This window comes from Cyprinodon tularosa, unplaced genomic scaffold (assembly GCF_016077235.1).
Source record: "Cyprinodon tularosa strain WSP-4 unplaced genomic scaffold, ASM1607723v1 ctg189, whole genome shotgun sequence".
Classification (NCBI taxonomy): Eukaryota; Metazoa; Chordata; class Actinopteri; order Cyprinodontiformes; family Cyprinodontidae; genus Cyprinodon; species Cyprinodon tularosa.
Window position 1 is genome coordinate 43,421 of NW_024038669.1, and position 12,393 is coordinate 55,813.

General features: G+C 37.4%; 1 protein-coding gene across 2 annotated transcripts; it reads left to right on the forward strand.

The window, feature by feature from the left end:
* The first annotated feature begins 1,117 nt into the window (after window positions 1-1,117).
* tent2 (terminal nucleotidyltransferase 2) lies at window positions 1,118-10,380 on the forward strand. Of its 2 annotated transcripts, none has more exons than XM_038282873.1 (15): window positions 1,118-1,193; window positions 1,487-1,645; window positions 4,468-4,575; window positions 4,688-4,931; window positions 5,024-5,138; window positions 5,223-5,311; window positions 5,402-5,459; window positions 6,404-6,470; window positions 6,559-6,635; window positions 6,735-6,863; window positions 6,942-6,985; window positions 7,176-7,312; window positions 8,794-8,885; window positions 9,757-9,836; window positions 9,918-10,380. In XM_038282873.1, the coding sequence occupies exons 2-15, from the start codon at window positions 1,530-1,532 to the stop codon at window positions 10,002-10,004; spliced, it is 1,443 nt and encodes a 480-aa protein (XP_038138801.1). In that variant the 5' UTR covers window positions 1,118-1,193; window positions 1,487-1,529; the 3' UTR covers window positions 10,005-10,380. The 2 variants fall into 2 exon arrangements, with proteins under 2 accessions (XP_038138801.1, XP_038138802.1); XM_038282874.1 differs by lacking the exon at window positions 1,118-1,193 and adding an exon at window positions 1,206-1,384.
* The last annotated feature ends 2,013 nt before the right edge of the window (window positions 10,381-12,393 follow it).

Below are 12,393 nucleotides of genomic sequence, written 5' to 3' on the forward strand. Positions count from 1 at the left end.
ACTGGTCTACAGACCACCCATTCTTCATGGCACTCAAGCTCCCTTCACACTCTCCATTCTTAAATCCCATCGAGGAGTTCTTCTCTGCCTGGCACTGGAAAGTGTACGGCCGTCATCCTCATCAACAGGTAGCCCTTTTACAGGCAATGGAGGAGGCATGTGGAGATATTGACCAGGCATCATGTCAGGCTTGGATACGGCTTTCAAGGAGATATTTTCCCCGGTGCCTTGGACTGGAGGATATCGCATGCGATGTGGACGAAATTTTGTAGCTGGACCCAGAAAGATAGTTTTTTTGTTTTTTGTGAAATTACTATTTTGTGTTCTTGGTTTTGATGAGTGTGAATAAACAGCAATACTTGACATTTGGATCCTTGTATGTTTACATGACACTATGACAAAAGTATGACCTCAAATGGACATCTGTACACAAAAGGAAAGCCAGATGTGTTTTGTATCCATACCATCAGTGTGTAGTTGGCACATTGTGTGCTTAGTAGATGATGGCTTGTGTTTACTGTTTGATATGAAAACACAATTTTTTACAAAGATGTGAAGAGTTAATCTAGCTGTGTTCGCTTTTGCAAGAGAACTGCAATGTTTTCATAATCGGGTGAAAGGTTTTCTTATTTGTGTGTAGAGTTTCGCAAAACTGGCCAATAGTTACAAAAAATGTGCTTAAGCATTCAGAAAAAACTGTAATATAGATGGACACCATAAAGGAAGAGATGTGGGAGCACCCAGCTTCACTGACAAAGATGTGAGTTGTTTGGGAGGGCCAGTGACACATTGGTGGAAAATTACGCAATTAGGCAACTTTTTACGTGAATTCTGAGAAGAAAAGTCAGAATTATGAGATTAAAGTCAGGATTGTGAGAAAAAAGTCAGAATTGTGAGGAAAAAGTCAGAATTGTGAGATTAAATTCAGAATTGTGACTTTTTTGTCATATTTTACTGAAATAAAATGTAAAAATCTGTTACTTTAATTTTTTTTTCAGTGGCCCTAATTCTCTTCCTAATTCTCCACCAGCACCACTGAAAAATCTCTGACAGTCCAGTTTCGTTTCAGCTGATTTTTTTAAGTACACGTCTCCTTTAAAAATACACTTAAGTTACGTCATCGGATCAATGCGGAAGTTTGTACGCTGCGAGTCAGCTTCGTTAGTTTTGTTTACATGTGATATGTAATTTGGGTAAGTGTAATAGAAAGTATGATGTTCTTTAGGGATACAATTTTCTACGGCTTTCAGTGGCATCGTGTACTCTTAAACCTCTGGATTAATCTTGTTCATTTATGCCAATTGATGGTAATCTAGGATAAACTTGAGCCAGCTAATATATTGTTAGCTTCGTCAAGGGCCGTCGTTAAGTTTCAGTTTACTTGGTAATGCCTTTAGCTGCCTTCTGGGATTGAGTACATTAGTCACGTTCGGGCTTTTCTTCAACCCCATTTGATTCATGCGGTCTGTTTTGGGTTATGTTTAAGACACCAGTAACGTTGATGTTGGATCTCAGTGGCTTTCATCGATATGTTTAACCGCAATAAGACGCCGACCCCGCGGTCAGCTTACAGCCGCGAGCCGTACCCTCCGCCACGAGCGCCCTGGGTTTATGAATCCAGCCATGGACCGAAAGCTGCGAACAGGTGAGTCCAAATAAGGAAGACATCCAGCAGACGTTATCTAAAGTGAAATCAAACTAAATATCCAGCCAATTAATTTCCCCTTTTTTTTGTTTTGTTTTATCTAAACCAGTTCAGTATTTAATCAAAAATTTACGTTTTAAATAGGTAGAATTAAACTGTATTTATCTTTGTAGGGGAAACAACATTACTTAAAGCAGCTGAACTTAAAAATAAATAAACTACATATAATGCCATCCATACCCACACTAGTTGAAATGGTACAATCTTGGAGAGTTTTAAGCTTGGATCTGGTGAAAAAAAAAAATTATTTGTCATTGTGAAGCATCAGCATAAACTCTCAAAGCAGACAGAAAATCAGCAGTCAGCCTGACCCAAAACAACTGTCTCTATCAGAATCTGGCTCCACTGCAAGACCTTGATGGTTGGATATCTTTGGCTCCTCTGGGATTTTATCTAAACATAATGCTCTACTCTGATGCTAATTCAGCCATGTCTGCTGTTCGCTTTATTGTTATGGAGTATTCTGTTCTTTCAAGACAGAAAGAGATAAATTAAGAAATGGTATGGTCAGAGTTTAATCGATTTAAAAGCAGGAAATTTCATAATCCCCCCTTTTTTCTTTTTTAAACATCTGAGTTTTTTTCTCAAAAAGAAAACAGATTATTTATGCTTTTCTTAGACTTAGACAACTTTTATTGTCATTTTATATACACAGAGTGTTGTCTGCTGACCTCTACTTCAGTTGCTGACTGAACTATTCTGCCTCTTGTGTGAACTTATTCGAAAATGTTTTTGATTTAGGAGAAATATCAACTTTTTACTTTCCTAGCAGAAGTTTGCTGATCTGTGGTCTCATTTCTGGTTTCATTTGAAACCTTAATATTAGATCGACTGTATCGGATGTGAAACCACAGTATGATAAATGCTGGCACTGCTGAGCCGACATGTCATACTAATAAAATAAGGTTTATAAACGACTGAAATTCAAAATCAAAATTTCTTCTCATCAAATTCCTCTCCCTGATACCCAAAAGGGTGAATCGATCCACAGATCTATGTATTAATAGAAATAGGAATTTACACGGATTGCTATAAAATGTTTATTACCACTAAACCACCTGTGCATAATAGATGCTTTAACTATGCTGGACTGTATACTGGAGAATTAGGTAACCGAATTTTAGGGATTATCAATGTTTCCTGACCCATGAGGATGACTTGTTTATCAGATGATAGGACTCCATAGAGCATTGATCTATGGGCTGAGACTGACCCGCTGAACCCACACCATCCCTGTTAATAGCAGGTGTTAAAAAAGGAAGTGGGTATAAAAAACTATCCGTACATATAGACTCTAAGATACATTAATGAATTATGTGTCCAATATCCAAAATAAACAAGACTATTTTTGTCCATATTAAATCTTACAGATAATTAAATAGACCCACTATTTAACTGCTTCCCCAGATGATTTTTAATTTTTGGTTCGTTTTTAATTAAGGACAGCTGATAACCTCTCTGGGTTTCCTGAGAAAGGGCTCCTAACAGAGCTAATTTACTTGTGTTTAATTAACAATTCATTAACTCTCTGTCTGAGGAAACGTTTAGAACCAGAATGATTTGATGAAATTATCCATATATCTGAGATATCACGCTAACTGCAATGTTTCCTTGTTTATATGATCAGGACACATCAGACTCTAAGGGAGTCATTAACCTTTTAAAGCCTGGACCATGAAATAACACAGGAAATTCTATTTTGTTTTATTAGAGTTGTGATTGAACTTTCTGATCAATTAAATACGTAACATACCTCTTGTATAAGTGAAATTAGATCATTTATTTACATACATTATGATACATTAGGCATTTCTTTATAATACTTTATGCATTTTCTGTTCACTACATGTGTCTGAATGTGTAAGTGAAGGTTTGCAAGATCAGAAATATCACACCGATGATGCAGATGTCTAAAAAACTGATGCATCAGATATGATACACTTGGCATTAAGGGATTAATAATACTTCCCTTTTATTTACTCTTGCTACCAAACATATTTTTCTGATTTATTTTATAACCAATACATCTATTTCTACTTGCGGCGCTCTTTCACATTGTTTTTTTGTTACGGTTGCCAAGGTAACCAGTAAATAACATTGATCGGCTGCCTCATTTGTGTGGATCATGTTAAATGTAGGCACGGTGGAGGCTTGCACACATTTTGAGCCACAGCTGTAATCTACAAAGGAAAGCTGCTTGGTTCTGTGCGTGGGCATGTTTTAAAATCAGGATTGTTTTTGCAATAAAGTGAGGGTAAAGACAGTTAAAGGAAATAGTTTTAGAAGGCCTTTATCTCACAGTGAATAGAAAAGAAGAAAAAGAGAAAAGAGGACGGTAATGCGGCATAGTTTTGGTTGCCACTGCCGTTCAAATACTTTGACTCAATTATCACCCTGTTGGTTTAACTTGCTGCTGCTCTGTAATGCTTTCATCCTGTAAAATAGTTTTCTTTTGTTATTTTTAGAAGAAATTCTGTTGAGAAAAAAATGTAAAGACATTTGATTTTAAAAAGATTGGCATTTGGAACGCATTCATACCGCAGTTTTATCGTTTTATACTTAAAGGATCTGGTTTGATTGATCAAAAACAGGAGATATTGCCCTATATAAGTTTGTGTTTTTGGCACCAGAGAAAGCAAAAAACAACCAATCACACAAAGTGAAGAGGTAGTCTTTCACTGATTTCTCACATATACAGTTAAGGTTACTTTTTAGATGTTTTTAACCAGCCCATATTGGGATGTTTTTTTTTTTTTTTTCAGCTTTAATTTTCCAAACGTGGAGATGTTGCCTCGTTACGAATGGAAGCCTCAACCATTCACCTCTGCATACGTCCCTCGGCACATCGCCAGTATAACCAGTGGGCGAAAGTAAGCTCCCTTTGCATACAGCTGAACCATCCGTGCCATACTCTCCCGTGTTTAAGGCGAAATTGCCTTTAATTGGTCACAATGTGCTTCTTCATCATCTCAACCTTTGTAGGAGGCGCCATAATGAGCACAGTACTTACGCTCTCAAACGCCAACGAGTTGAACCTTTGCTCCAGCTATCGCCCGCCTCCCCTCTAAGATTGGTTGCCAATCCTCCCCCAGCAGCGGAGGAGACCTTAAGATTGGGCATCGTGGGTTTTGATCACTTTAATCCCAATCCGCTCCATCAACCGAACACAGAGGTGCTCACCATCCCTGACATATCATTGAGCATTCAGAACTACATCACGGACAAGGTAGATGCTTGTGACTTTTGTAGATGTTTTTTGATTGATAAGTTAGTTTTTTGTTTTTTTTTTGTAAGCGTTAAATGTATTTGTGTGTTCAGCTGAGTGGTCAGATGGTGGAGTTGTTCGAGGCTTGTCAGCAACAATCTTCAGATCTGGAGAGGAAAGAGGCGTGTCGAGCACGGCTACAAGAAGACATACAGGAAATATTTCCAGGTTTGGATCAGACGGATTTAATTTCCTTACTATTAGCTAGTTGTTGTCCTTTTTGTTTTCTCATTATAAGTGTGATTATCTCAGTGGCACGGCTTTACCTGACCGGATCTTCGATGAATGGATTGGGTTCCCGGAGCAGCGATGCTGACCTTTGTCTTGTGATTAAGGGAAATGTACGTCTGCATTATTTTCTATCCAAATCAGAACCATTTACACCGATTTTCTCACAAGTAATCACTGCTGTTACCCATTTCCTGTTGCAGAAACGTCCCAACCCAATTGATGTCCTCTCTCGGCTCAAAAGGGCTTTCAGATCCCTCCGTAAGTGATTTAAAACCAAAAATTTGATTTCTATTTTTCCGAAACCATCTGGTCTCTTTTTTTGTTATCTTTAACATTCAGTGGCTTGCAATAGTTTTAACACTCCTTGAAATGTGTTGGATTTTGTCACCTTACTGCAGCTATATCTGTGACAGAACAAAGGAAGCAGTAGCTGCACGTGCAGCGGAACAAAAGATGCAGGGTTTAAAAAATAGTTTACAGATAAACTATTTTATTCATGTAAAATGGTTTATATGACCTATTGCATATGAATAAATACAAATACAGTGTGCATTTATATTCAAAATACAATCTAGAGTGCCCATGTCATTCATTCCCTTTTCGGCCAAGGTTCACCATCCCTCTGGACAAAGATCCTATATACATAATGGATGAAATGTCATTGCTTTTAATCAAAACATATTTATGTGTTGAAATGACCCAAGTAAAGTCTTAAGCTAATGCTATCTGTTGCAAAAAATAGGAGAAAAAAGGGGAAAAAAATCTGATCATGCGTTTCAAGCTTAGCAGGGCAAACATTTCATTCTCTAGATGAGACATAGCCTAAAATACAGCAGCTATGGGTGGAAATATGGTTCAAATATACAAATAACAATTCACATTACCCTTTCAGATATCTGCTTATTGTTTAAATAAATGTTAAAGTTCCCCGCCCCATTTTCTTTCTACACAGTTTTGTTCTGTTTATGTTGTATATGAATCTCCAATGGAAATACATTAAAAAATTCTGGTGTTAAAGGCACAAAACAGAAAAAAACATAAAGGATGTGAATATTTTTTCCCTAAAGAAATTGTATATTTTTCTGTTTAGGATGTTTTCTTTTAAGTGTCCACTAGAGGGACCTATTTACTTGACTTAAAGTACTTTCAGGTTTGCAGAAAACAAGCATCTGTGAGCCTGATGATTTATTTTTGATTTGTAGCATATATTGAAAGGATTCAGCTGATAAGGGCTAAAGTCCCCATCCTCAAGTTCAGAGAGAGAGGCAGGTAGGAGCAATACGTTCTTTAAGCTTTTGTTTACTTCCCAGTTTGATCCTAAATGAGTTTTTATCTTCCCTAATCCTCACCTCATCAGTTACCTGGAGTTTGACCTGAATGTCAACAACACAGTGGGCATCCGAAACACATTCCTCCTGAGAAGCTACGCTTACGGTGGGTGAGACGCTCTGCCACGCCGTTATTTACTGTCTCCTTTCATTTTGACTGAAAATCAAACTTTTTTTTAAATCCGTCTTTGTCTGTTTCCTTCAGCCGATGTCAGGGTTAGGCCCATGATTCTGGTCATAAAGAAGTGGGCACGGCACAACCAGATCAACGATGCCAGCAAAGGAACGCTGAGCAGTTACACGCTGGCGCTGATGGTCCTTCACTATCTCCAGAGTTAGTAAAGCAAACTTTATTTCTATTTTATGGATTTAAGGGCTGTTCTGTTTTATCATATGTGTTGTTTCTCATCAGCTCTTAAAGAACCTGTCCTTCCTTCTCTTCAAAAGGCTCATCCTGTAAGTGTTTTGGTTTTTATTCCTCAAAATCTGAACTTTTTTTTTCTTTAAGCTCTGCCAGTGTTTTTAACCTCTGAACTTATGAAATTAATATTAAGTCATGTATTTTTTCTTGATATACACACAAAGTACCGGTAGCGGAGTTGTTATGACTCGGTTTTAACTGTGATAATTTTGTCCTGATTTTTAGGAGAGTTTTAATCCCTTCATGGACATAGATAAGGTTCCAGACGGACCCAAAAACATTCCTCCCTACATCTCAAGGAACCAGTCGTCTCTGGGCGAGCTGCTGCTGGGTTTTCTCAGATATTACGCTACAGTGTTCAGGTATCAGTGTCGAAGTGGGGAGTATGGGTTTGTGCTCATTTTCTCACTCCCATTTCTTCACCTCTTTCTGCTAATCTTTTTCTTCCCTCTCGGGTCTTCCATCTGTCCTCACCTTCCTGCATCCTTCTTTGGTTTTATGTTTCTGGCTGAGGGGCAGCAGCAGGTGGGACCTTTGGCCTTACGCAGCACTAACATGACATACATGATCCCCGTATTTGCAGAACGTGCCGAGCCAAGTTTGTAATGTTGACCTAAAAACCAGCTAGTGGACCACACACTGATTGATATTTCTACTGGATCAGAACAAACCACATGCTAGTCTTTATATACAGAACCCTCCCTCTACATCAATACTCTGATGTTACAAATCTAAAAGAAAAAATCTAATACTTAAAGAGTTGGAAAAACCCAGCCTTTAATTTTCAAATCTTCATTCCAAAGCGGAGAAAAAATAGTTTTGAGCGAACTGAGGTTGTAAGGTTTCACGTTTTGATGTGTCCCATCTCCAACCTGAATCAAATGAGTGGCTCGTTAGCAAAGCTTCTGCAGAGCTGAACTAGATGATGAGGCGATTCAGGTGTGTTAGAGAAGAGATGCATGGTAGCACTGGAGGACGGGACCTGGCACCCGTTTACACCCACCTCCATCATAATGAATATTGACCTTTCACCAAAACATTGGCTGTTTATTCTCTCTAGATCATCCAATCCTTGGTCCTCTTGTCTTACCTGTTTTATTCAGCTTTCTACAGGATATTTTGTCTAGGGACATACGCTTGTTGAAATAGGTTCATTTTTTTGTCCAAGGAGCAATCAAATCCATATTGACATTACGGATACAGAGCACTATATTACTATTCAAATTGTCCCTCTGTCATAATGTCCTAATAATGTACCATACTCTAGCAAGGTTCCCAATTTGAAAGCAATAATGGCCCACAGCATCACACATTCCCCCCCCCCCCCCCCCCCCCCCCCAGCATTTCATTGTCATCACACTGTCACAAGTAAAGAACAACAGAATCCACTCTCTGCATTTAACCCATCCCTTGGGGAGCAGTGGGCTGCCATTGTGAGGGGCCCAGGGAGCAGTGTGGGGTTAAGGGTCTTTGCTCGGGGAGCCAGAGTGGCAGTCTGTGGGAGTGGGGCTTGAACTCAGAACCACCCAATGCCCTAACCACTAGGTCACCATTCCCCTTGTTAACAGTAAACATTGGCTGTTTTGTTCCCCAGCAAACCCAGTGTATACAATAAAGTTTTGCAGGCTCACAATCGACTGATTAGCTTGACTAGTAGACCTGGAGATGCAACCATTTGCTTTAGGTATAGAAAAGGCTTTACTTTTATACAGCTGAAAAAAAACCAAAAGTGAACTTGGAGAGTTGAACTCTGCAAACCCTCTTGTTTGCTAAATATAGCTGAAATGATGACCTCAGCCAGAAGAGCTAAAAATAATGAGCGTTGTGTCTTGTTGTGTTGCAGTTGGGATAAACAAGTGATCTCTGTGCGTGAGGCCACAACTTTACCCAAGACCAATTCTCAAGAGTGGAGAAACAAGTTCATATGTGTGGAAGGTAAACATTTATCTGGACACGATATACTGTATAGCTATAAAATCATGCTGAAAGTTTAATGGGGAATTTTTTTTATTGCTGATGTTTTGAAGGTTATACAAATATCTAACTAAAGTTAAAACCAAAAAATCTAAACCTGTAGACTTCAGCAAGTGGCTAACCAGGTGGAGCTTTCTCTATTAACATCATGTGGACTGTTTAATCAACCAATAGTTTAAATTCTTAGATAAATAGAATAAAATTATAATTTACTTTATCTCTTTAATTACAAAAACGTAAACCTAATAAATCTTCTGGTAAATTTCAACTTCAATATTTGTTTTTTATGGAATTATTATATAAAAGCAAGGCAAAAATAAAGGATATTTGAAACAAAGATTGCCTAAATATTCATGGGGTGAAGTCAATAAGAATATCACAAAGAAACTAGCTGTACACTGTGCTGTATCCAGGGAACTTTGTGTGGAAGGAAAACAACTAGTAAAAGTTTTTTTTTCTTTTTCTTTTCTGCATTCCTGTTAAATTAATTACAAAAAATAATTAATTACAAAAATTAAATTAAACCATGGTAATATTTAGGCCTATATCTTTACATAGGTAAGTATGTAAGCGAGTGAAAATACATGAAAAGTTTATTTAGATGAACCTGTAGTTGTGCATAAAATTTTTTATGAAGGAAATTTCTCTTTTTATTAGAGTGCATCAAAAAGTTGTTAATCCTTGTTCCATTTATAAATACAGAAAAAAAAAATCAAAAGGCCAAATAGCTTCCAGATTAGAAACATACTTGTGTGAACTGAAGCATCACCATGAGATGTTTTTTTTTTTTTTTTTTTTTATATATATATCGGAGTTAATCTTTTGGTTTCAGAGCCATTTGAGAGGAACAATGTTGCCAGAGCCGTCCATGAGAAGATGAAGTTTGATGCCATTAAAGCTCAGTTTGCAGAGGTAGAAATCAGTTCCCCAGGTCTCTGTCTCACTACATGCTGATCTCTCTCCTAAATCCCGTCTCTTCTCTCCTTTTGGCAGTCATACTGGATCCTGCATGCGAGGAAGGACCTGAACTCCATCCTCCCTCTCAGATCCATCATCAGTAAGGAGTCTGCGAGGCGATGAGCTGACCGGCTTCTCCCCAGGAACAATGAAAGACATTGAGGTTATACAGAGAAAGAGGCTTCATCGGCTCCCAGCTGAAGAGGATATGAGGAAGAACTGAGTTGATTTTGTTGGGCCTGATTAAAAATGCTGTACCATGTCTGATGTAGTTGTCACTGACTAGAGGATTTGAAGGCAACATCCATCCCCTACAGACGGTAAACCAGAGCAGGATAACAAAGGATCAGGCTGTATAGCTGCTTCATGGTCTTCTGTGCTTTTATGAGTAGAAATGATATCATCTCCCATCTAAGAAGGGCTTAAATGGAACTGACAGCTTTAAGGTGTAAAAATCTCTTCACCTCTGAGCTTATCTTATTGCAGCTTGTTTTTTTTTTGGGTTCTCCACAGCACCCTTCCTGAAGATGACAATTTATTTACATTTGCGGTATACAGACAGTTTTTATAACATGGAGACGTTGCGACCCTCAGTTCTATTTTTATAGGTCAACGTCGACAGCATTGTGTTTCTTTTCTAGTGCCGCATTAAATTAATGATCCTCTGCCTTTTTTTCACTATTTCTGACTCCTGTGCTCTTCTTTGATGTTTGAGGCAAAACAAGCACAGCAGGCTGTAGTTTTAGCGTTCTCCAGATGATTGCTCCTCCTGTGTATTAACTCTTCTCAGCTGTTGTCAGGGATCAGCTGCTGACAACTAGATTTATTTTGGCAAATAATTCCTGCGTTAGATTTCTATCCTGCTTTCAGGTATGTCAGATGCATATTTCTTCCTGTTTACCTTTTTTTTGTCTTCAGTTTTTCTAAGCTCTTTTTGTACATTTTGTAGTCTATAAATTACTGTTTATTTAAAAATAATTAAATCTCTTCAGATGTGTTTTTGTGACCCAAACAATTGACTTTGTTGCTGTAAATGCCAAAACACTGATGAGATTTGAACTATTATTTCTCTATTTGATAATTCTGTTTCTCAAAGAATTTCTTATATTGTAAGTAATGCTTTTAACATTATTTTGTCATTTATTTCTGAAAGGGGAAATTTTATATAATAAGTTCCTTACAAATAGAGTGAATATTTCAATTCACTCTCATTTTGATGTCTAGATCAGAGATAATCAAAACGCAAAATTCATTTTCTCAGAAAATTTGAAAAAACAAACACTAAATCTTATACTAGAAACTGATGATGTCACACCCTATTACGGTAACTAACTCCATATTCCTGAAAAGTTTCCTTATCTTACTTTAAGCCTCCTGTTGACAAGCTACATGTAGATGTGCTATTTTTTCTTTTTCCAGTAGGAATTGGCATCTGCTCACACTGCTAATGGTACCAAAAGCAGGTTGAAAAACCTCAGTGTTACTGTAATTGTTTAGCAAATTGTATGACCTTAACCTATTGAGAATATTTGGGATGAGGGATGCAGTATTTAAAGCAATATACTCAGTATATAGAAATAAATCTATACTTTTGATAAATACAATTTTTTTAAAGAGTTCTATTCATCAGATATAATTATTATAAGTCATGATAATTACGAATTAAAATTAAAAAAGTCTTTTACTACTGTAAATGTAAGTATTTTTTCATAACCAAAACTATAAAAGTTTTTCACAATATTCTAATTTTTTAGATGTGCTTATAGATATATAGTTACTGAAGCAAAATTGCACAGTCTTGTTTCCATGAATTGGTGTGACTGAACTAAAACTAAAAGAAATACAATTACTGCAGTAGGATATGATAATCTTCAGATCTGATCGTTTCAGTCAGCAGGGTGACAAGTTAGCAGAACAAGGCTATGACCCAACCTGGTCCTACCAGAAAAGGTTTCTCCTAATGTTACACCTACAGTAACTAACCGGGTTGTTTGGTAGCAACAGCTATTGTGAACCATTGGTAAAACGGTAAGTTGTTCACGTTGCATAGGCAGAATAAAATTTGCAGGCTTGCTATAATTCAGCCACATTAAAAGTTGTTTTTTTATGCTTAAAACAGTTAAACATCATACAGGATCTCAGATTATGTCCAGTTTTTTCATTGATATCTTTCAGGTCTTCATAGGTTCACTTGCTTGTATGGCTTGGAGCACTGCCTCTCCCTATGATCTAAGTAAGATAGCTTTACTTAAAGGCTAAATCAGCCACTTTTATAACCCAGTTTAACTGAATACAATCAGATTAACTTGAAAAGCTACACAAATCGCTATAGTTGGAAATTTGTTCCAATTATTTGCTTATTTATGCTAAGTTCATAAAAGCCACCTTGGGGCCAAGAGAGACTCTTGCAGCTCGGGAGCAAAAGGCTGAAGACCCCCGACTCAAGGTCACAAGTTAATGTCCAGGTGTCCATGGTGCTTTTCTGCTAATAATCAAAGTTTATGAATTTTTG

Coding starts and splice junctions, on each gene's coding strand:
- tent2 (XM_038282873.1), top strand. CDS start 1,530: ATGTTTAACCGCAATAAGACGCCGACCCCGCGGTCAGCTTACAGCCGC. Junction 4,932..5,023: donor AGAACTACATCACGGACAAG/GTAGATGCTTGT, acceptor TTGTGTGTTCAG/CTGAGTGGTCAGATGGTGGA. Junction 6,471..6,558: donor AAGTTCAGAGAGAGAGGCAG/GTAGGAGCAATA, acceptor TCACCTCATCAG/TTACCTGGAGTTTGACCTGA.